General features: G+C 45.1%; 1 protein-coding gene across 1 annotated transcript in view; it reads right to left on the reverse strand.

Annotated features, from left to right (window-relative positions):
• Window positions 1–16,286: 16,286 nt before the first annotated feature.
• foxj1b (forkhead box J1b) overlaps window positions 16,287–23,759 on the reverse strand; it is a 29,954-nt gene continuing 22,481 nt past the window's right edge. Inside the window, exon 2 of the mRNA XM_078239789.1 lies at window positions 16,287–17,090. Within this exon, the coding sequence (XP_078095915.1) occupies window positions 16,287–17,090 (804 nt within the window). The remainder of the gene's footprint in view (window positions 17,091–23,759) is intronic.

Consider the following 23,759-nt stretch of genomic DNA (forward strand, 5'->3'; position numbering starts at 1 on the left):
TCTTTACGTATTGTCTCACCACCCTCCTTCAGCCTTCTATCCATTTTGCCACTCAATCTCTTCCTTCCCCCACCCCCACCCTATTGCAGACCTTCCCGTTTGGTTCCCCCCCCTCACACCCCCACCCAATCTCATTCCATAAAAATGTACAATACGCTAGACTCATTTTGATTTGAGAATCTATCCGATCAGAAGAGAGTTTTATTATCACTTATATAATTAAAGTACAGAGTACAGGAAACCAAACGTTTTGATTAAACTATTTTTAGGGAAGGACTTGAATCGATGAAGTGTTTGAGCCAGCGGTTAATGTTAAAATCCAATTGGGGCTCTCAAAGTACGAAGTAGAAAGGGTCGAAAGCTTCAAGATTTTAGGTGTCCAGATCACCAACAATCTGTCCTGGTCCCCCCCATGCTGACACTATAGTTAAAAAAGGCCACCAACACCTCTACTTTCTCAGGAGACTAAGGAAATTTGGCATGTCAGCTACAACTCTCACCAACTTTTACAGATGCACCATAGGAAGCATTCTTTCTGGCTGTATCACAGTTTGGTATGGCTCCTGCTCTGCCCAAGACCGCAAGGAACTACAAAAGGTCATGAATGTAGCCCAATCCATCACGCAAACCAGCCTCCCATCCATTGACTCTGTCTACACTTCCCGCTGCCTCGGCAAAGCGGCCAGCAAATAAAGGACCCCATGCACCCCGGACATTCTCTCTTCCACCTTCTTCCGTCGGGAAAAAGATACAAAAGTCTGAGGTCACGTACCAACCGACTCAAGAACAGCTTCTTCCCTGTTGCCATCAGACTTTTGAATGGACCTACCACGTATTAAGTTGATCTTTCTCTATACTCTACCTATGACTGTAACACTACATTCTGCACTCTCTCGTTTCCTTCTTTATGAACGGTATGCTTTGTCCGTATAGCGCAAGAAACAATACTTTTCACTGTATACTAATACATGTGGCAATAATAAATCAAATCAAAAAAATGAGGTTCATCAAATACTTGAGATTTGCTTCAGGGTGACCTCTGAACTGGCCTTCATAGCAAGAGGATTTGAGCATAAGGATAGGGATGTTTTGCAGCAATAGTATAGGGCGTGGATGAGGCCATACCTGGAATATTGTGTGCAGTTTTGGTGTCCTTATCTGAGGAAGGATGTCCTTGCTATAGAGGGAGTACAGCGAAGGTTTACCAGGCTGATTCCTGGGATGGCAGGTCTGCCATTTTGAGGAAAGACTAAGTCGGTTAGGATTATATTCACTGGAGTTTAGAAAAGTGAGAGGGGATCTAATAGAAACTTATAAAATTCTAACAGGGTTAGACAGGGTAGATGCAGAAAAAATGTTCCCAATGGTGGGGGAGTCCAGAACTAGGGGTCATAGTTTGAGGATAAGGAGTAAACCTTTTAGAACTGAGGCGAGGAGAAATTTCTTCACCCAGAGGGTGGTGAATGTGTGGAATTCACTCCCACAGAAAGTAGTTGAGGCCAAAACGTTGTCTGATTTCAAGAAGAAATTAGATACAGCTCTAGGGGCTAAAGGGATCAAGGGATATGGGGGGAAGGGGGATCAGAATATTGAATTCAATGATCAGCCATGATCATACTGAATGGTGGAGCAGGCTCGAAGGGCCGAATGGCCTACTCCTGCTTCGAGTTTCTATGTTTCTAACTCCACAACCTGGTGACAGTTTATAATCATTCTGCGTTATTGTAAAAGTAAGCAAGTGGAAGTGGCATTCTTGTTAAAATACTTCACTTTCTAATTAATGTTTTGCTGTCAAAGAGATTGTGACTCCACCTATATGGGGCACAGTTGTTCCCTGTCTGGTTCAGCGGACACTATACAATGTGCTATACAATGTAAACAGGGCAGATTGGGGGACAGCATGGGGGAATTACAGAGCAGTTTGATTTAAAATAGAACCATAATATAAATCTCATGTTAAATTGTAATCATTATTCCTAGATCCTTGGAGAAATTGTTTTACGAGCCACATAGAGTGGTTTCACCCATGTGAAAATCTCATACTTACTGCCTTGAACAGCCGGTATCTCTGTGAATCATTTATCGGGAATATTTAAGAGGTCAAGTCTGTTTACAATGACTGACACACTTGGTTAGGATGGTCAGGGAATTCATTCTTAAAGGGATGTAGTATTAACATTGGTCCTTCTTTGCCCTTGTGTAAGATGGAGCTGGATGGGATCCTTGGCTTTACCACCAGCACGATACAAGTGGACAACCTCGAAAGGAAAAGGAAAACATGCTAAAAAAACCCCACAAGTTTTGAAACACAAGCTTGTTAATTGTAGTAACACATTAATAGGCAGGTATTCTCCGATGAAAGAAATACCTGTCTGGTAAAATTACCTGTATTTTCCATAATAAGAAGGGGGAAAATACAGAAGTTGATTTCAGAAATCTGTCAGAGTGTCATTGAATCATCGACATCACAGAAGGAGGCAATGGCATAATGGTATTGTCACTGGACTAGTAATCCAGAGATAATGCCCTGGGTTCAAATCCCACCACAGCAGAAATTTGAATCCAATAAAAATATGGAAATAAAAGTCCAACAATGACTATAAAACCATTGTCGATTGTCATTAAAAACTGAGGGTGGCACAGTGGTTAGCACTGCTGCCTCACAGCGCCAGGGATCTGGGTTCGATTCCCGGCTTTTGGGTCACTGCCTGTGTGGAGTTTGCACGTGGGGTTTCCTCTGGGTGCTCCAGTTTCCTCCCGCAGTCCAACAATGTGCGGGTTAGGTGGATTGGCCATGGGAAATTGCCCCTTAGTGTCAGGGGATTAGCAGGGTAAATATGTGAGGTCACAGGAATGGGGCCTGGGTGGGGTTGTTGTCGGTGCAGGCTCGATGGGCCAAATGTAGGGTTCTATGATTCTATGAATTCATCTGGTTCACTAATGTCCTTTAGGAAAGGAAATCTGCCATCTTTACCCGGTCTGGCCTCATGTGATTCCAGATCCAGGTCGACTCTCAACTGCCCTCTGAAACAGCACAAGAGAATTAGGGATGGGCAATAAATGCTGGCCCATCCTCATGAACAAATTTTAAAAAATCTCATCGAGTCTTTCCCCGTAGCCATGCAATTTTATTTCCTTCAAGTGCCCATCCAATTTCCTTATGAAATCATTGTCTCTCTTTCTGCTCATGAGCAGCGAGGTCGTTACCAGTGACTGTAAAAATGTTCTCCCTCACATTCCCTCCCCCCCTGTATCTCCCAGTCCTTGTACAACCAGCTAATAGGAAGAGTTTTCTCTCAACTACCTTGTCTGAGCCTGTGATAATCAAATCTCACCTCAATCTCTTTTGCTGGAAGGAGAACAAAGTCCAGCCTTTCCAACCTAACGTTGTAACTAGGTGGCACGTTGGCACAGTGGTTAGCACACTGGCCTCTCAGCACTAGGGACCCAGGTTAAATTCTAGCCTTGGGTCACTGTCTGTGCAGAGTCTGCATGTTCTCCCCGTGTCTGCGTGGGTTTCCTTCGGGTGCTCCAGTTTCCTCCCACATTCCAAAGATGTGAAGGTTAGGGGGATTGGCTATGTTAAATTGTCCCTTAGTGTCAGGGAGACTAGTTAGGGTAAATGCATGAGGTTATGGGGATAGGGTCTGGGTGGGATTGTGGTTGGTGCAGACTCAATGGGCCGAATGGCCTCCTTCTACATTGTAGGGATTATAAAACCCTCCATCCATGGGACTAGTCTGGTAAGTCTCCTCTGCACCCTCACAAAGACCTTCACATCCTTCCTAAAGTGTGATGACCAGAGCTTGATGCGATACTCTAGTTGGAGCCTAAACAGAGATTTAGAAAGATTCAGCATCACTTTCATGCTTTTGTACTCAATGCCTCGATGTATGAAACTCAGGATTCCGTATACTTTGCTAATCACTGTCTCAATACGTCTGGCCTCCATCGAATATCAATGCACATGCACCCCAGGTCCCTCTGGTCTTTGACACGCTTTAGAATTATGCCATTAAATCTATACCGAGAGAGTTCAATAACTTGAAGATTCAAGGAAATCAGAAGAAATACATTTCTATCACTGATGCTGAATTCCAAAGTTTTTCTCTTTATTCATTCTTCATTCATGGCACATGGGCACATCTGGCTGGGCCAGCATTTATTGCCCATCCCTGGTTGCCTTTGAACTGAGTAGTTTGCTGTGACCATTTCAGAGGGCTGTTGAGAGTCAACCACATTGCTGTGGCTCTGGAGGCACATGTAGACCAGACCAGATTAGGAGGACAGATTTCCTTCCCTAAAGGGACATGAGTGAACCAGATGGGTTTTTCCGACAATCGACAATGGTTTCATGGTCATCGGTAGATTCTTAATTCCAGATATTTTTTATTGAATTCAAATTCCGTCACCTGCCATTGTGGGATTCGAACCCGGGTCCTCAGAACATTGGCTGAGTTTCTGGATTAATAGTCTAGCGATAATATCACTAGGCTATCGTGTCCCCTTGAGTGCCCCAGACTCAACTCCAGATATCCATTTCTAAGCACATAGAAGGCAGGTATACAAGTAAATAAGTTTTTTTAGGTAACTGGAGAAACTGAAGCAGAAAAGATCAGAATAAAATGCTATAATACGTTGTGCTATGTTGGATTTTGTCAGCATCATTTACAGTCCTTCCGTCATCGATGATATTCAATTAAAAAAATACAAAAGGTTAGAAAAGCACAGGCTAAGCAGCATCTTAATAATAGACAAGTTTTTATTTCAGATACACACTTATTAGAACATCATTTAACTCAGCTCTGTGATATTTATCCCTAATTTGAGATTCATCTTTCAGTATCTGATGCAAAAAATATTTTCATTTTTTTCATTAATTTGTGGGACATGGGTGTCGCTGGCTGGGCCAGCATTTATTGCCCATCCCTAGTTGCCCTTGAAGGGCAGTTGAGAGTCAACCACATTGCTGTGGCTCTGGAGTCACATGTAGGCCAGACCGGGTAAGGACAGCAGATTTCCTTCCCTAAAGGACATTAATGAACCAGATGGGTTTTTCTGACAATTGACAATGGTTTCATGGTCACCAGTAGATTCTTAATTCCAGATATTCTATATTGAATTCAAATTCCACCATCTGCCGTGGCAGGATTCGAACCTGGCTCCCCAGAACATTGGCTGAGTTTCTGGATTAATAGTCTAGCGATAATAGGTCATCGCCTCCCCTTTCATACCAATACTTCCCTCCTTTTCATAATTTCAATCATAGAATGCCTACGGTGCAGAAGGAGGACATTTGGTCCATCGAGCCACCCAGGCCCTATCCCTGTAACCCTATCCCTGTAACCCCATGCATTTACCCTCCTAATCCTCCTGACACTAAGGGTCAATTTAGCGTGGCCAATCAACCTAACCCGCACATCTTTCGACTGGGGGAGGAAACCGGAGCACCTGGAGGAAACCCACGCAGACATGGGAGAATGTGCAAACTCCACACAGACAGTGACCCGAGGCCAGAATTGAACCCGGGTCCCTGGCGCTGTGAGGTAGCAGTGCTAACTATTGTGCCACCGTGCCGCCCTTATGATAAAACTATTTTCTCATATCCAAACTGAGGTATATTAAAATCGTGAACAGTTAGGATATTCCCACACTCTCAATAAGCACAAGGTCAAGTTTTTCTCTGCACCCTAGCTATGACTGTAACACTACATTCTGCACTCTCTCCTTTCCTTCTCTATGAATGGTATGCTTTGTCTGTATAGTGCACAAGAAACAATACTTTTCACTGTATACTAAGACATGTGACAATAATAAATCAAATCAAATCATTATGCATGAAGTGCTTTTCTCAGAGGGAACAGGTTATCATTGCAACAGCTATTATATAAGAAAAAACAGCTATCAAATATTGTGACATGTCTACATTTGTAATAGTCAGATTATATAAAGGTCTGGCACTGCTATTCCCCCCTCCCGGGACTGGTAAAACTCCAGCTTTGTACCTGCTTCTTCTTCAGCCTGCACTGTAGGCAAACTCTGAAGGGGCTAAACTGGATAACTCCTCACACTGGGCACAGGGATGGCCTTGCACGGTTACCCCAGGCCCGATGGAAGTGATACCAAACAGCACACTAACTGCCTGCTCATTTCCATAGCTGTGGCTGTGCTGCATTCTTCACATCTCAGCAGGGGGTCCATATTTGTGTGCTCCACTTAAAGCCGGTACGCACTCCTTAAAGAGATGCACTCAGGCTGCAGGAGAGGCTGAAACTGCTGCGAGCAGATTGGAGGGTCTCAAGGAAAAAGCAGAACAGGTGAGAGAGTTTGCCCCCCCTCCCCCCTACTCCCAGGTTCTCAGATTCTCTGCAGGGGTCGCTGCAGTTGGACAGCAGAAGAGAGGTTCTCTTCCTTCAGGAGGGGCCAGGCGACCCTCCAGGAGGCCCCTGGTCAATGCCGGCTGCCCTGCTTTGATGACCTGAATGCAGTGCCATACAAGTTGTTAAGCTCAGTGAATGTATCCTTACATTCTGAATCCTGCCACTAGCCTCACACACTGCTACATTCGGGTGGCACGGTGGCACAGTGATTAGCACTGCTTGCCTCACAGTGCCAAGGACCCGGGTTCGTTTCCGGCCTCGGGTCACTGTCTGTACGAAGCCTGCACGTTCTCCCCGTGTCTGCATGGGTTTCCTCTGGGTGCTCCAGTTTCCTCCCACAGTCTGAAAGACGTGCTGGTTAGGTGCATTGGCCATGCTAAATTCTTCCTCAGTGTACCCGAACAGTGTGGCGACTAGGGGATTTCCACAGTAACTTCATTGCAGTGTTAATGTAAGCCTACTTGTGACACTAATAAATAAACTTGAAAACATTCACCATGTTCCCATCACACAACCACTTTCCAGCAGAATCTGTACCTCACATTCATATTCTCCACCACGCCATCACACTGCAGCAAGCCTCATTCTCACATCTCACACAAAGTGCCAGCTATTCAACCGTGACAGGCATATCACCCACACACACTCGCCCACACATTCACACACTCACACACACACACACACTCGCACCCCCCCCCCCACACACACACACACACACACACACACACATTGCCCCCTCTATTTTTCAGACTCAGCTTCACTGTGTGTGTGAGGGTGGGGACATTTGACTTTCATTCTCACTCAAGGGGCCAATAAACAAATTTCAGAAAGATAAAGGGCAGAATTTCTGGCCATTCACCCCGGCAGGTTCTTCTGGTCCTGCCGACACCACGGGTCTCCCCGCGGCAAAGGATGCATTCAACAGGAAACCCCAGTGACTACAATAGGAGCAGGAGATCCCGCTGTGAGCCAAAGGCAGCAGGCAGCCTGGGCCACTGCGAAACACATGGTGAATTCCACCAAAAACCCCACCTAATGTTTCACAGCAATAAACTGAACTTCAGGACAAACATTGGAGTATTAAGGAAAGAAACAACTTCTGAGCAAAAGTGAAGCAATGTCATTACTATAAATTGTTAAGGTAAAAAAGAATGATTAACACACAAATGGCCAGGGTGTGGGAGGGTCGGAGGGCGTGCTGGGATGTACGCACGCGCACACCCACTCACTCATCTTTTGGAAGTGGATGTGTGAGTGAGAAATCTAAGACTGGGAGAAAGATGCACACACTCTCACTCCCGCATGCACACACACTCCAACCCACACATTCCGCACACACACTCACCCCACACGCGCACACACACTCACCCCGCACGCGCACACACACACACACTCACCCCGCACACGCACACACACACTCACTCACTCCCGCATGCACACACTCTCCAACCCACACACTCACCCCGCACACACACACTCTCATACTCACTCCTGCACACACACGTGCGCACACACACATACACACTCACTCACACTCTCTCTCGCTCCCGCATGAACATACACAGTCACTTCTGCACATGCCTACGTGTACTCTGTTTCCTATTCGCTATCCAATTCTCTACCTGTGGTAACACATTACCCCCTATACCACGAGCTCTCATTTTGCGTAGTTACCTTTGATGTAGAACATTGATACAAGGCCAAATTCCAGGAGCAGAAGTTTCATTCCTGGATCCCAATCCTGTTGGGATGAAATATGGATTGGGAAGCGCACAAATGCTGGGGACAATTTGGACGAGGTGGCTAATTACATGGTTACCTTTTGGAGCCACGTCCCATTGGGCCAATAGGAGGCTACACCAGACTGAAAGTTTGGTAACTTCACTGCCAGGTGAATGCTGCTGGCGGGTGTAGGGCCCAGCGCACCCCAATCCCCGTCACCCACCCCACCCTCCCCAAAAACAAATGGGAAGTATGAGAGGGGTCAGAAGGTTCAATGGAAAGGAGGGAGAAAACCTCCCATACTGCTGTGGTTGTGGCCAACTATTAACACACACACACTTCCCCATTGAACAGAGCTATAGCTCGGATAGTGACCTAGCCTGCTGCTGAGAGGCTGCCATTGTTCACACGATGGGTACCCATATTCAAGTTGGAAAATCCAGAGCACAAGGGGTTTAACTACCAGCCGCAGTGTGGGTGGATAACCCAGTGGTACCATCACTCTGCATCCCAGAGAATCCGATGGAAGCAGGATCATGCCATGTAACTGGTCTGGCAGGATTTCCCTACGGTCTTCAGATGCACTCCCTCCTCCCACCACCATCACCTACCTTCAGACCGGCCCCTGTAGGCCCTTGAAAATTCTGTCCCAGAGTGCAGAGTTGAATCTTATTGTCTGGGGGGCATTAGCTATGAGGAGAGGTGGATAAACGAAGTTTGTTCTCACTGGAACGACAGAGGTTGAGTGGCGACCTGATAGGGGCTTACAAGATAATGAGTGGCATGTTCAGAGTGGCATGGACACACATACATTTTCATCGAGTCATAGAATCCCTGCAGTGCAGAAGGAGGCCATTTGGTCCATCAACAACAATCCCACCTAGGCCCCATCCCCATAACCCCACATATTTACCCCGCTAATCCCTCCAACCTATGCATCCCAGGACATTAAGGGGCAATTTAGCGTGGCCAATGCACCTAACCTGCACATCTTTGGAGTGTGGGAGGAAACCAGAGCACCCGGAGGAAACCCACGCAGACACGGGGAGAACGTGCAAACTCCGCACAGACAGTGATCTGAGCCAGGAATCAAACCCAGATGCCTGGCGCTGCGAGGCAGCAGTGCTAAGCATTGCGCCATCCCTAGAGGTGCAGTTTTCTTGATGTTGTACCCATTCCTGCACAAAATGGATCAGGAGTGAGTATGATTGCAGTGATTGGGTTAGTATGAGTTCAGAAAGAGGTTTTCAATTAAGGGCTGAAAGAGGGTTGTGCAGCCAACTCAGATAACCCAAAACCATTGAACCTGAATTCCTTATGGGACAAAAAAGGGGGTCATTCATCCAGTAAAACAAACTGCACCCATGAGAGTCAGGATAGTATTCCTCACTTTTTGGTTTGTTCATTTGTGGGACATGGGCGTCGCTGACCAGCCAGCATTTATTGCCCATCCCTAGTTAACCTTGGAGGGCAGTTGAGAATCAACCACATTGCTGTGATTCTGGAGTCACATGTAGGCCAGACCAGATAAGGATAGCAGATTTCCTTCCCTAAAGGACACTCCTGAACCAAATGGGTTTTTCCGGCAATCAACAATGGTTTCATGGTCATCAGTAGATTCTTAATTCCAGATTTTCGTTATTACTGAATTCAAATTCCACCATCTGCCTTGGTGGGATTTGAACCCGGGTCCCCAGATACTAGCTGAGTTTCTGGATTATTAGTGATAATACCAGTCGACCATCGCCTTCCCCAAGGTCTGTTGCCAGGGAAGTCTGAACATCTGGGCTGGAATTTTCCAGCCGTTCACACCCTGTCGTCACCGCAAACGAGGACAGAGAATTTGGCGCTCAGCCAAATCTCCGGTGGCTGCAGTGGGACCAGAGAATCCCGCTGGCGCGAACGGCTGGAGAATTCCGGCCCAGTTCTCTGCGGGAGGGGTTCGGAATTGACATGGGAGTTCCGCTGGCCAACATCTGGAAAGGGTGAGAGCAGGAACCGAATTACAATTTCGGCGCTGAGAATTAACAGCCAAAAGAGTAAGATAGTCAGTCAGTTCCAACAAGAGGCCGACCTTACCCTGCATAAAGTTTAACATATCGCCAATTTGGGGAGGTGATGGCTTAGTGGTATTATCGCTCGACTATTAATCCACAAACTGCTCTGGGGACCAGATTAGAATCCCGCCACGGCAGATGGTGGCATTTGAATCCAATAAAAAATATCTGGAATGAAAAATCTACTGATGACCATGAAACCATTGTCATTGTCAGAAAAACCCATCTGGTTCACTAATGTCCTTTAGGGAAGGAAATCAGCCGTCCTTACCTGGTCTGGCCTACATGTGACTCCAGAGCCACAGCAATGTGGTTGACTCTCAATTGCCCTCCAAGGGTAACTAGGGATGGGCAATAAATGCTGGCCAGCCACCGCCGCCCATGTCCCTCGAATGAATAAAAAATAATTCTTTGTTTCAGCTGGAGGTCAAGCAGTAGAATGGACAATACAAAGTGAACATTCTGTCTTCCAGTCAGGATAGGGTAACAAGTTGCTGCTGTTTTACCTGAAAAAAAATGAAAACAGCCTGGAATAATATCCTAAATAAAAGCAAATTACTGCGGATGCTGGAATCTGAAGCAAAGACAGAAAATGCTGGAAAATCTCAGCGGGTCTGACAGCATCTGTGGAGAGAGAATAAAGCCAACATTTTGAGTTGACAAAGGGTCATTCAGACTTGAAATGTTGGCTCTATTCTCTCTCCACAGATGGTGTCAGACCTGCTGAGATTTTCCAGCATTCTTCTGTCGCACATATTAAATAAAACTCACTTCTAAGTTCCACATTTGACCTTGTCCATCCAAAACCTTCCTCAATTCTGCCTAATTCTGTCCCACAAAAACTTGAATAGTCCACACCGAGAAATCCCTGAAGGGAACTTCACCCAATTCAAATCATAAGGGGGTACACGATGCCCCCCACACCCCCCCGCCATCCCTCCACATCCCCTCTCCTCAGTCAGGTTATTGTGCAATTACCATCAATTCTGGGGTTCAATGCAGTGTGTGGATAAACACGCCAGGGACAGCATCATGTAAAAGTGAGTCACCAACCCGATTAAACTACAGGATGATCTATATTCTAAACAGTGGAAGCAGGCTGTGATGGGGCAGAACTAAGCAATTAAGCACCCAATGGATCTGGTCAAAGCCTTGCAGTCCTGCTACATCCAGTCACGAATGACAGTGGACAATTAAACTGGAGGAGGAAATTCTATGGACATCTCACTCCTCAATGAGATAGGCCAGTGCCCAAAACAAAAACCAAGGTTAAGCATTTTCCGCAATCTTCAGCCAGAAGTGCCGAGTGGATGATCCATCTTGGCCTCCTTCAGTGGTCCCCAGCATCACAGCCGTCAGTCTTCAGCCAATTGGATTCACTCCACATGAAACAGGGTGAGTCCACTCTATACTCAAAGGCTATGAGTCCTGACAATATCCCAGCTAAAGTACTGACTGTAAATCCCTGTTATAGAACAGACCTGGGGGTTTCACTTTCACCCCAAGGATGGGTAGTTATGGAGTTGGGCGGGAAGCAAAGGTTCTTAAAGTTTCACACTGGGGACCAGCCAATCATTCTTCTGATCTTAATATCGACAGGTCAGGGGAGGCAAGTGTTCAATCTGCTCTCAGCAGGCAGATTGAGAAGTGAAATTGTTTAAAGGAGATCTCGGGCTTCCGTTTTTACTTTTTGTAGAACTGTCAGCCAGGTCACCTGGAGTTCATCGCTGTCAAGTAAACAGTGAGGAAAACCAGATCATAAGGTAAGGGCAGAGAGGTCCTTGGACTGAAGGGGAGGAGGCAATGTTTTCTCCAAGTGTGACAATACAATGTCTGTATCCTCAACCAAGGTGGTACAGTGGCACAGTGGTTAGCTCACAGCGCCAGGGGCCCGGGTTCAATTCCCGGCTTGGGTCACTATCTGTGATGAGTCTGCACGTTCTCCTCGTGTCTGCATGGGTTTCCTCCGGGTGCTCCAGTTTCCTCCCACAGTCCGAAAGACATGCAGGTTAGGTGCATTGACCATGCTAAATTGACACTCAGTGTACCCAAACAGGCGCTGGAGTGTGGCGACTAGGGAATTTTCACAGTAACTTCATTGCGGTATTAATGTAAGCCTACTTGTGACACTAATAAATAAACTTTAAAAAAACTCAACCGCGGGCCGAATCTTATCGGCCCACCCATCCCGATTCCAGGGGCGGGCGAGGCTCGGAGAACGGCATTTCCCATTGGCCTCGGGTGGGATTGTACGAACCTCGGGCGGACGTGCCAGTAGAATTCCGCCCACGGTGTCCAACACCCATTTCACTGGTCCAAGTAAATAGTGGGGACACTGGGGGGGGGTCCTCTCTCATCTCATTCCTGGGTGCTGGACCTGAACAAACACCTGAGGAAAATCCAAATTTGCAAGCAAGGATTTAAGAGAAGTAAAAGTTAGTGAAAAATACTAAAATAATAAGTTCACCCCTCCTTTATTTTTGACTATTACAACACACCAGACTAACCCTCTCCTCCCAGATGAATTCATGTATTAACCGAACAATGCATAAAATTAATAATATACCAATTAAATAGCTGCCTAATAAAATTGTTTGATATTCTCATAGATTAGATTTGCTCCAATGACTCCTGCCTACATTTTCTGACTGATTGCTTCCCTGATTTGCATTTCATTACCATTCTCTAATTTAATTCAGCATAGTTTCCATTCTTTACATTCAACCTAATCATTGTGGAAGAGATTAATTTTAATATTTAAAAGAATGATTGTAGTTGAGACAAGATCGGACAGTCTGTTTACTCAGCTGCTCTCCCCTCAGACTGGTCTGTAGTCCCAAAGACTATGGTTCATGAAAATGAACAGAACATATTTGTAATTTAATAAATATGCATACACACTTCGAAGGCAATTCACTTTATTTGGTAAAATAGATTCTAATTAAATTGTTGTAAATCTAGAAATGATCTATTGAAAGGAATACAGTAATGTGCCTGAGGTAATTTTCTGAGTTCAGGGTTTTTGCCGCTAATAGCTTTGGGCCGTCATTATCTTTGTTGCAAGTACAAACAAGTCGCAACCAGGGACGTTTTCTCCGATACACGCACGATTAAAATTGTGCATGGGTGAGTACACAGCCGTGCAGGTATTTACAAACTCAATGTCCGATTACCTCAAAGTTTTTCGGAAAAAATGCGGAGACTTGCTCCCCAAGTGACTGGGTGGGAAATGCCACATCTTTAAGACAATCTCCAATTTGCTACGGTGGTAAACTATATGGGAAAAGAAAGCCCCAGGTTAGATTCCCTGCCTCTCGGCGAGTTATCCCGTGTCTCAAAAACCTGATTCTTTCAAAGGACCTCCTTCAAAGAGGGGCGTAACCTTCATGTGCAGTTCACTCACTCCAACTTCTCGGCTAAAATTGTACAATTCATGCACTCTCCCTGAAATGCTTTGAATGCTTTGCTCTAAAGAGATCAAAGTCTGTATTTAAATAGCTGAGCTAATACCTTTAAGTCATTTTTTATTAAGAGTCTCAAACCCGTAGTTCATGGCGCTAGCCAGTTTTCATGGAGAAAGTCAAATACACCGCAGTGTTCACAGCCAATGCAAGAGCTCACAGCTGTTGCGTTATGTGAGCTGCACATCATGCAGCAGGAGTAACCTTGATCCCAATGTTATTCTCTTCAGTACATTCTATGCTCCATTTTCAAAAGAATTGTCGACTCTTTACAACACTGGGCTAAATCTCCATGCCATTCCTGAGGACATTCAGTTGAGGTAACAACATGAGTAAGAATCCTACCACTTCAGAATCATAGAATCCCTCCAGTGCAGAAGGAGACCATTCGGCCCATTGAGTCTGCACTGACTACAATCCCACTCCCATAACCCGGGGTTATGCATTTACCCTAGCTAGTCCCCCAAGGGGACTAAGAGGCAATTTAGCATGGCCAATCCACCTAACCCGTACTTCTTTTACCGTACTTGGCGTGAGATAAGGATACATTGGATCTGTTACAATATTTCCTCTATTCTATTCAAATGGCTAACTACAGACGCTACCTAATGAGATCTTGTAACCCAAGTTCCAGCTCAAAATAATCTTCCCATCGCTTAGGATGGTGTAAATCTGAGAGATTGCATTGAGAAGGAAGCAACCCAAGATATTTGCTTTAGTCTAAGAGATGCAGCAAATACCCCATCTCACATCCGCTTGGGTTTCCCGTAGCTAAATATAGTTCCAAATATTATTCCAAATCATACTCATATCCCTCCTGGTCAACATAGTTCACTGACGGTGGTGATCAAACCTATTGCACAAACGATAAATGAAATAACCTTATTAGATATTCCTGTGAGTATTCCGGTGGGGAATTCCAGCACTACCATGGATCCAGGCTGGGATCAATTGCACTGATTCACTTCAAGTAGATTGAGGTTTCTGTCCCTAACACTTACTGTTTATATTATACACACACACATGTACACACTACTATGGCTTATACATATATCCACCTGATCCAAATGATCACATTTCTTCGTGACGCTGATATTACAGAATAGCGTTTGTTTCCAATCAGGAAAATGAAGGGCAAACGTTGTTAAAATAAAACTCCAGATAATGTGCTTTAAACCCCACAATCTTTATTGCAGTGAGGCAAATAGTATTTAGCCAGAATAGAAAATGGGAGATTGCACACATGCGTGATTTGCTCCATTGGTCAAGTTAACAGGAATGACCCAAGCAAACACACTTTCCTTGTTACAAAACAAGCATCTAACAGTGACTACTTATCCATTCAGCTCAATGATTGATGAGTTTTTTTTTCCTCTAGTCTGTATTCACGAGTTAGAGAGATTGGCAAAATTACGCAGTTCAGTGGACATTGTTCACTTCATCTTCGGAATTACATAGCAGCTCTTTGCAAAGGACGGAGAGCCTCCATAACTTCATTGCAAAGGCAGCAGTCCCAACACAATGAGGAAAGGAGTTCTGCATAGAATCACGATGCCTTGATTACACAGTTTTTGTATTTAAAAAAGATCCATGCTAAAGGAGATGGCCCAGGACACTTGCTTCACTGTAAGATACATAAGCAAGCGCAACTGCCCTTTTTATACCCAATCATTTGGGCTTCAAGTTTGTCATGATTAAGGGCAATCCCAAAAAAAAACAAATTTGCATCAAATCTTACCCACATCCCTTCTGTTTGAGAATTTAACTGGGGTTAGTCACCAAATCAATTCCACAAAAAAAAACTACACTTTTAACACTAACACATCTGAGTAAAATAAGAACTTTATGGAAAAATATATGGTCAAAACTGTGCCTCTCATCCTGTAGTGAGTGTTGATTCTGTGAAGCCATTGAACCAAAAGCTTAACATTCATTCAATAGCCAAGTCAAGAAAAAAGTGGAAAATTAACTTGAAATGACCTCTAGTTTAGCCCTGTTTGTTTTTTCCAATTCTACTTCATATGGCAAACACCGCAAATGCAAGTGAATCGAAATGGAAATCATATTAACACGAGTTAGGGTTAGTCATTTTTTTTTTAGGAGTAAAGTTTTTAAGTGCAATATACTTCAACGTACGATTTTTTGGATCAACTAGCTCTCAGAGAACCACTGCAGTTAAGAATTAGCTAGCTCGTAATTGTCTGTATTCAAACAATGCCATCACAGTTCCATTTGTCGCATGCTTGCTTGACTTGACTATTGGCTTAATATTTTCACCTCAGTAACATGGTCTTCCAAAGTGTCAAGTGCAATTGAGCAATTTTTGCTTCTGAGCAAGGAAAGAATCTGAAATGGCAAATAGCTTCTGACAATACATCCCTTCGAAAGGTTGCAGCATTGCGCACCGCGAGTGGTACAATCTGGTCTGTAATCAGACAGTACGCTCTTAAAACTATTCCGAATTTCAGACCGTTTTCTTTCAACCGTGACAGAAATCTCTTAAATGGTATTCCAGTGTAAAAATTATAAACAATAAAAAATAACAAACGGGCCATTTTCCAACAGTATAAAGGAACTTCGTGTAAGCTGTACAATTTCCAACAATCAAGAGCATTAATGCTAATGTAGCAAATGGTTCAAGATTGAGCATTTGGGGAGCAGTCTTGTCACAGAAATGTGTCCCCTCTTTCCCACTGATGCAGTTCATTGAAGAATCCTTCATAGAAGTTGAAGCCTTGATCTATATCCAAAGGGGTCACTTGGAACTCTTCCTTCATCTCCTCCCATGGATGCCGCTGAGCATCCGAGAAAAAAGTAAAATCTTCAAACTGGGAGGTCTGGCTGGTCGTTTCTGCAAGAACCTGGTCCATTCCCATGGAGCACCATTTGGACTGTGGGCTAATGTGTCGTCCTTGCACAGTAAGATCCAGCTCGGTGCCCAGTGAGTTCAATGCCGCGTTGATGTCCAGGTCCTCAAAATTGCTCCCGTTCGCATTGAACACGTCGTCAAAGACCGAGGCCCAGTCAAAGTCTCCCTTGAGCGAATCAGATTCTCGATCGTCGTGAGCCAGTAGCGGAGACTTGGAAGTTCTGGCCATCTTCATTGTTCGCTTTGGCAAGGCTTGCTTGCGTTTGCTTGTGATTCGTTGGTTGTCCGAGGAGTTGAAAATTTGATTACTGTGAGCATTTTCCACGTAGCGCATCGATGTGTGTCCAGGCCCAGAGTAAGAGAGAAAAGAGGGAGTGGATGGATTTAATGAGATTTCAGACGTGGGTATGGTCGGTAGTTTGTTTGCTTTGAGGGTGCTAAAATGAGTTGCAGGCATCCGTCTCCTTTTAAACACACCGTTCACAAACATATCAGCATACTGTGGATCGATCTGCCAAAAACCCCCTTTACCGGGCTCATCCTTCTGTCTTGGCACTTTCATGAAGCACTTATTTAAAGAAAGGTTGTGGCGAATAGAATTCTGTAAATGAGATGGAAAAAAGGAGGTATTAAAATGACATCATATTTTATATCTAAAGTATGAAAGAAACTATTGTCACTTAACCGTGTCAATAAAAGTACTGCTGAAGGTACATCAATTCATATTAAAATTGCAAAATATTTCTTTACAGTTATACTTTATTCCTCATAATCTAGTCTTCAATATTACATTCAGTCCAATTTGGACTAACCATTAGAACTGAAAGCCACTCATAGAAACATAAAAGATAGAAGCAGGAATAGGACATTTGGCCCTTTGAGCCTGCTCTGCTATTCATTATGATCGTGGCTGATCATCCAACTCAATAGCCTAATCCTGCTTCCCCCCCTTATCCTTTGATCCCTTTACTCCCAAGAGCTACATCCGACTCCATCTTGAAAACGTACAATGTTTTGGCCTCAACTGCTTTCTGTGGTAGTGAATTCCACAGGCTCACCACTCTCTGGGTGAAGAAATGTCTCCTCATCTCAGTCCTAAATGGTCTACCCTGTATCCTCAGACTGTGACCCCACCTTGTTCTGGGCTCCCCCACCATCGGGAACATTCTCCCTGCATCTACTCTGTCTGGTCCTGTTAGAATTTTATAGGTTTCTACAAATCCCCCCTCAAACACGGGCGGCACAGTGGTTAGCACTGCTGCTTCACAGCTCCAGGGACCTGGGTTCGATTCTCAGCTTGGGTCACGATCTGTGTGGAGCTTGCACATTCTCCCTGTGTCTGCGTGGGTTTCCTCCGGGTGCTCCGGTTTCCTCCCACAGTCCAAAGATGTGCGGGTGAGGTTGATTGGCCATGCTAAAATTGCCCTTAGTGTCCTGAGATGAGTCGGTAAGAGGGATTAGTGGGTAAATATGTAGGGATATGGGGATAGGGCCTGGGTGGGATTGTGGTCGGTGCAGACTCGATGGGCCGAAGGGCCTCTTTCTGTACTGTAGGGTTTCTATGATTTCTATGATTCTTCTAAACTCCAGCGAACATAATCCTAACTGACTCAATCTATCCTCATACGTCAGTCCCGCCATCCCAGGAATCAGTCTGGTAAACCTTCGCTGCACTCCCTCCATACTCATCATCCCTTAGCTAAAGCAATCCAAAAATGAATCGCACTGTTCTGCTCTCTTCGACAGCTTTTTAAAATTCCTTTCCTTCAAGTATTTATTTATTTTTCTGTCAAAAGAGGCAACTATCCCTGCCTGAACTAATCCCAGTGGTAATTATTCCATTCCATTCTTCAAGCTCGGGTGTTTCTCAAACACTCTGTTAAAACTCTTTCAATAAGAAGTCTAATAACACCAGGTTAAAGTCCAACAGGTTTATTTGGTAGCAAACGCCATTAGCTTTCAGAGCGCTGCTCCTTCGTCAGGTGATTTCGGAGCAGCGCTCCAAAAGCTAGTGGCGTTTGCTACCAAATAAACCTGTTGGACTTTAACCTGGTGTTGTTAGACTCCTTACTGTGTTTACCCCAGTCCAACGCCGGCATCTCCACATCAAAACTCTTTCAAACCACGCCGAATTCACCTCAGTTATTGAGTGGTGGGCTGTTATGTCAGCTCCTTCCCCCCACCCTTGGAGCCGCCCTGGTTAATCGCGTTCTCTGACTTCTACAATGGAGATCCCAAACAGCACAAAGTTCTCTGTCTGTAAACTAACCAACATTCTGTATAAATTGATTGTATCTCCATTGCTGTACTCTGTGTTCCTGTTTGCGAAACCAAAATTCTGTTAATAACTCTGTACTCAATCCCCTAGGTTTCTCTGCGGGCCCATAGCCTTCTCTGCTCTTCCATTAAATGGAAACTTCTATTTTTTGCTTTTTCTATAAAATGCCCTGTATTTATCAATATTGCAGCTACTACAAATCTATCCAATCCGCTACCTTGTCAATGAGCAAAATTTAATGTAAGCAATGGCAAAGGCCCCTTTTTGGAATTCCTCCCCCCCTCCCCCCACATTAAGAGCCAATCAGGTACTTAACTGGGTAATGGCAAATCTTCCCAGGGATCAGCGATGTATGATGTATATAACTCTGATGGGACTGACATATGAGGAGAGATTGACTAGGGTAGGATTGTTTTCGCTGGAGTTCAGACGAATGAGTAGGGGGGGGGATCTCATAGAGACTTATAAAATTCTAACAGGACTAGACAGGGTAGATGCAGGGAGGATGTTCCCGATGGTGGGGGAGTCCAGAACCAGGGATCACAGTCTGAGGATTCGGGGTAGACCATTTAGGACAGAGATGAGGAGACATTTCTTCACCCAAAGAGTGGTGAGCCTGTGGAATTCATTACCACAGGAAGTAGTTGATGTCAAAACATTCAATGTATTCGAGAGGCAGCTGGATATAGCACTTGGGGCAAACGGGGTCAAAGGTTATGGGGAGAAAGCAGGATTAGGCTATTGAGTTGGACGATCAGCCAAGATCTTAATGAATGGCGGAGCAGGCTCAAAAGGCTGAATGGCCTCTTCCTGGTGGCGATTGCTGTTAGTAATGCGTCCACCCACAGCCCAGGTTTCTGAGGGACCCAGACCACAGATTTGGGGGGGGAGGGGGTGGTTCTCGGGAGTGGGGTGGAGGAGTTTGGCAGCGAGAGCAGGGGAGTGTCTCTTAGAGGTTTCCCACCCACCCTCTCACCCCACCCCCCGCAAAGATGGGAAGGCTGTTGGGTCCCCACCTGCCACCATCCTGCCCAATTAAATGTCCCCCAAGCCCCACCCCTGCCCCCTCCAACACCAAACTCACCTCAGGGGGGAGGGCATTAAATTCTGGATAAATACTTCCATCATAAATCATAGAATCATAGAATCCTACAATGCAGAAAGAGGCCATTCAGCCCATTGAGTCTGCACTGACCACAATCCCACCCAGGCTCTATCCCCATAACCCCACACATTTACCCTAATAATCCCCTTACATTAGGGGTCAACTTAGCACGGCCAATCAACCTAACCCGCACATCTTTGGACTGTAGGAGGAAACCGGAGCACCCGGAGAAAACCCACGCAGACATGGAGAGAATGTGCAAACTCCACACAGACAGTAACTGGAGACCGGAATTGAACCCGGGTCCCTGGCGCTGTGAGGCAGCAGTGCTAACCACTGTGCCGCCCCTCAATAAAATATTTAGAAAGATATTGACCAGGACACCAGCGTTAACGTCCCTGTACTTCCTCAAAATAGCATCATGGGATATTTTACACCTACGCGACAACAGAGATGGGTTTATCGTTTCATCCGTAAGGTCTGACAGTGCATAGCTCTCGAAATGTGTTTCCTCTCCCCAAGACCAAATCATTTATATTTAACATCAACAAAAGTGGACCCAGCACTGAACCAATTCCAAGCCTTGTCCGCTGTGAAACATTTAGTTCACCGAATCCTCCGTTCACTGTCTGTCAACCAATGGGTTCTTCTTACGATTCCTCTGACATCGTGCACCTGGATTTTACTAATGGGTCACTTCTGAGTTTCTCTTTACCAAACGCTTCTGTTATTCCATTTTGATCCCATTTACTACATGCCGTTTACCTGACCAAATATAACTTGCCTTTAATTGTAAAATCAATCCTTGATGGATCTATTCATTTCTACATGATCAATAATTCTCTCTGGGATTATGGATTCCAGTTGTTTGCTACAACTAGAGGTGAGGCTATATTGGATCTGGTGCTGGGAAATGAGCCAGACCAGGTGCTAGACTTGGAAGTTGGTGTGCATTTTGGTGATAGTGACCACAATTCGGTTACGTTCACCTTAGTGATGGAAAGGGATAGGCATGAACCTCGGGCCAGTGGTTTTAGCTGGGGGAAGGGTAATTATGAGGCTATTAGGAGAGAATTAGGAAACATAGGTTGGACTAGGAGATTACAGGGACTGGGAACGTCCGACATGTGGAGTTTTTTCAAGGAGCAGCTACTGCGAGTCTGTGATAGGTATGTCCCTGTCAGGCAAGGAGGAATTGGTAGGGCTAGGGAACCGTGGTGCACCAAAAAAGTTTCTTTGTTGGTTAAAAAGAAAAAGGAGGCTTATGTTCGGATGAGACGTGAGCACTCGGGTAGTGCACTAGAAAGCTTTAGATTGGCTAAGAGGGAGTTGAAGAGCGAGCTTAGAAGGGCTAAAAGGGGACATGAGAAGACTTTGGCGGATAGGGTTAAAGAGAATCCTAAGGCGTTCTATAGGTATGTCAAGAACAGAAGGTTGGTTAGGGCAAGTTTAGGGCCAGTTATAGATGGCAGAGGGAAGTTATGTGTGGAACCGGAGGAGATTGGTGAAGCATTGAACCAATATTTCTCTTCGGTGTTCACGCAAGGGGACATGAATATAGCTGAGGAGGACACTGGGTTGCAAGGGAGTAGAATAGACAGTATTACAGTTGATAAGGAGGATGTGCAGGATATTCTGGAGGGTCTGAAAATAGATAAATCCCCTGGTCCGGATGGGATTTATCCAAGGATTCTCTGGGAGGCAAGAGAAGTGATTGCAGAGCCTCTGGCTCTGATATTCAGGTCGTCGTTGGCCTCTGGTATAGTACCAGAAGATTGGAGGTTAGCGAATGTTGTCCCATTGTTTAAGAAGGGGAACAGAGACTTCCCCGGGAATTATAGACCGGTGAGTCTCACTTCTGTTGTCGGCAAGATGTTGGAAAAAATTATAAGGGATAGGATTTATAGTTATTTGGAGAGTAATGAATTGATAGGTGATAGTCAGCATGGTTTTGTGGCAGGTAGGTCGTGCCTTACTAACCTTATTGAGTTTTTTGAGAAAGTGACCAAGGAGGTGGATGGGGGCAAGGCAGTGGACGTGGTATATATGGATTTTAGTAAGGCGTTTGATAAGGTTCACCATGGTAGGCTTCTGCAGAAAATGCAGATGTATGGGATTGGGGGTGATCTAGGAAATTGGATCAGGAATTGGCTAGCGGATAGGAAACAGAGGGTGGTGGTTGATAGTAAATATTCATCATGGAGTGCGGTTACAAGTGGTGTACCTCAGGGATCTGTTTTGGGGCCACTGCTGTTTGTAATATTTATTAATGATCTGGATGAGGGTATAGTTGGGTGGATTAGCAAATTTGCTGATGACACCAAAGTCGGTGGTGTGGTAGACAGTGAGGAAGGGTGTCGTAGTTTGCAGGAAGACTTAGACAGGTTGCAAAGTTGGGCCGAGAGGTGGCGGATGGAGTTTAATGCGGAGAAGTGTGAGGTAATTCACTTTGGTAGGAATAACAGATGTGTTGAGTATAGGGCTAACGGGAGGACTTTGAATAGTGTGGAGGAGCAGAGGGATCTAGGTGTATGTGTGCATAGATCCCTGAAAGTTGGGAATCAAGTAGATAAGGTTGTTAAGAAGGCATATGGTGTCTTGGCGTTTATTGGTAGGGGGATTGAATTTAGGAGTCGTAGCGTTATGTTGCAACTGTACACAACTCTGGTGCGGCCGCACTTGGAGTACTGTGTGCAGTTCTGGTCCCCACATTACAGGAAGGATGTGGAGGCTTTGGAGAGGGTGCAGAGGAGGTTTACCAGGATGTTGCCTGGTATGGAGGGGAGATCCTATGAGGAGAGGCTGAGGGATTTGGGATTGTTTTCGCTGGAAAGGCGGCGGCTAAGAGGGGATCTTATTGAAACATATAAGATGATTAGAGGTTTAGATAGGGTGGATAGTGATAGCCTTTTTCCTCTGATGGAGAAATCCAGCACGAGGGGGCATGGCTTTAAATTGAGGGGGGGTAGTTATAGAACCGATGTCAGGGGTAGGTTCTTTACCCAGAGGGTGGTGAGGGATTGGAATGCCCTGCCAGCATCAGTAGTAAATGCGCCTAGTTTGGGGGCGTTTAAGAGATCCGTAGATAGGTTCATGGACGAAAAGAAATTGGTTTAGGTTGGAGGGTCACAGTTTTTTTTTAACTGGTCGGTGCAACATCGTGGGCCGAAGGGCCTGTTCTGCACTGTAATGTTCTATGTTCTATGTTCTACAACTAACATTGGACTAATTAGCAGCACTAATTTAACCTTCTCTTGCACCTTTAACCGGTAATCTTAACCAAGAGCAGGGCCTAAAAGCATGGATTCAGCATGGGTTGCAGTTGTTTAGAAATGCAATATTAACAGGATATAATTGTGATAACTGCAGGAAAGAATTGCTATCTGGCTGCTGTTGTTGTCTACGTTTCTCTGTCCTGTGATTATCTTCTCTGTTCCACAACCATTCCTTATCAACTTTCCTTATGAAGCTATCACTTTCTATTGCACTTTTGACTGTGAGCGTCTGTGAGTGTGCGTGTGCCTGTGCGTCTGTGACTGTCTGTGCATGCGTGTGCGTGTGACGTGTAGTAGTCTCACCCCATACACACACATATGTGCGTGCACACACATGCCCATGCGCGCACACAAACACACAGACAGACAATCACACACATATGCCCACGCACACACACAGACAATCACACACACACACGCCCACACACACACCTCTGTGCAGCTTTTCCACTCAGTCTTGGTCACCATTATGATACTTTGCACCAGTGGCAAATCTCTTAAACATCTTTAGTGTTGCAATGATCTAACTACAATATTTTAGACTACCAAGAACACCCCATTCATTCCTTTGGTAAATAAAACCTAACCTGGATAATTTCAACAAAATTAATT

This window comes from Mustelus asterias, chromosome 23 (assembly GCF_964213995.1).
Source record: "Mustelus asterias chromosome 23, sMusAst1.hap1.1, whole genome shotgun sequence".
In the NCBI taxonomy this organism is placed as follows: Eukaryota; Metazoa; Chordata; class Chondrichthyes; order Carcharhiniformes; family Triakidae; genus Mustelus; species Mustelus asterias.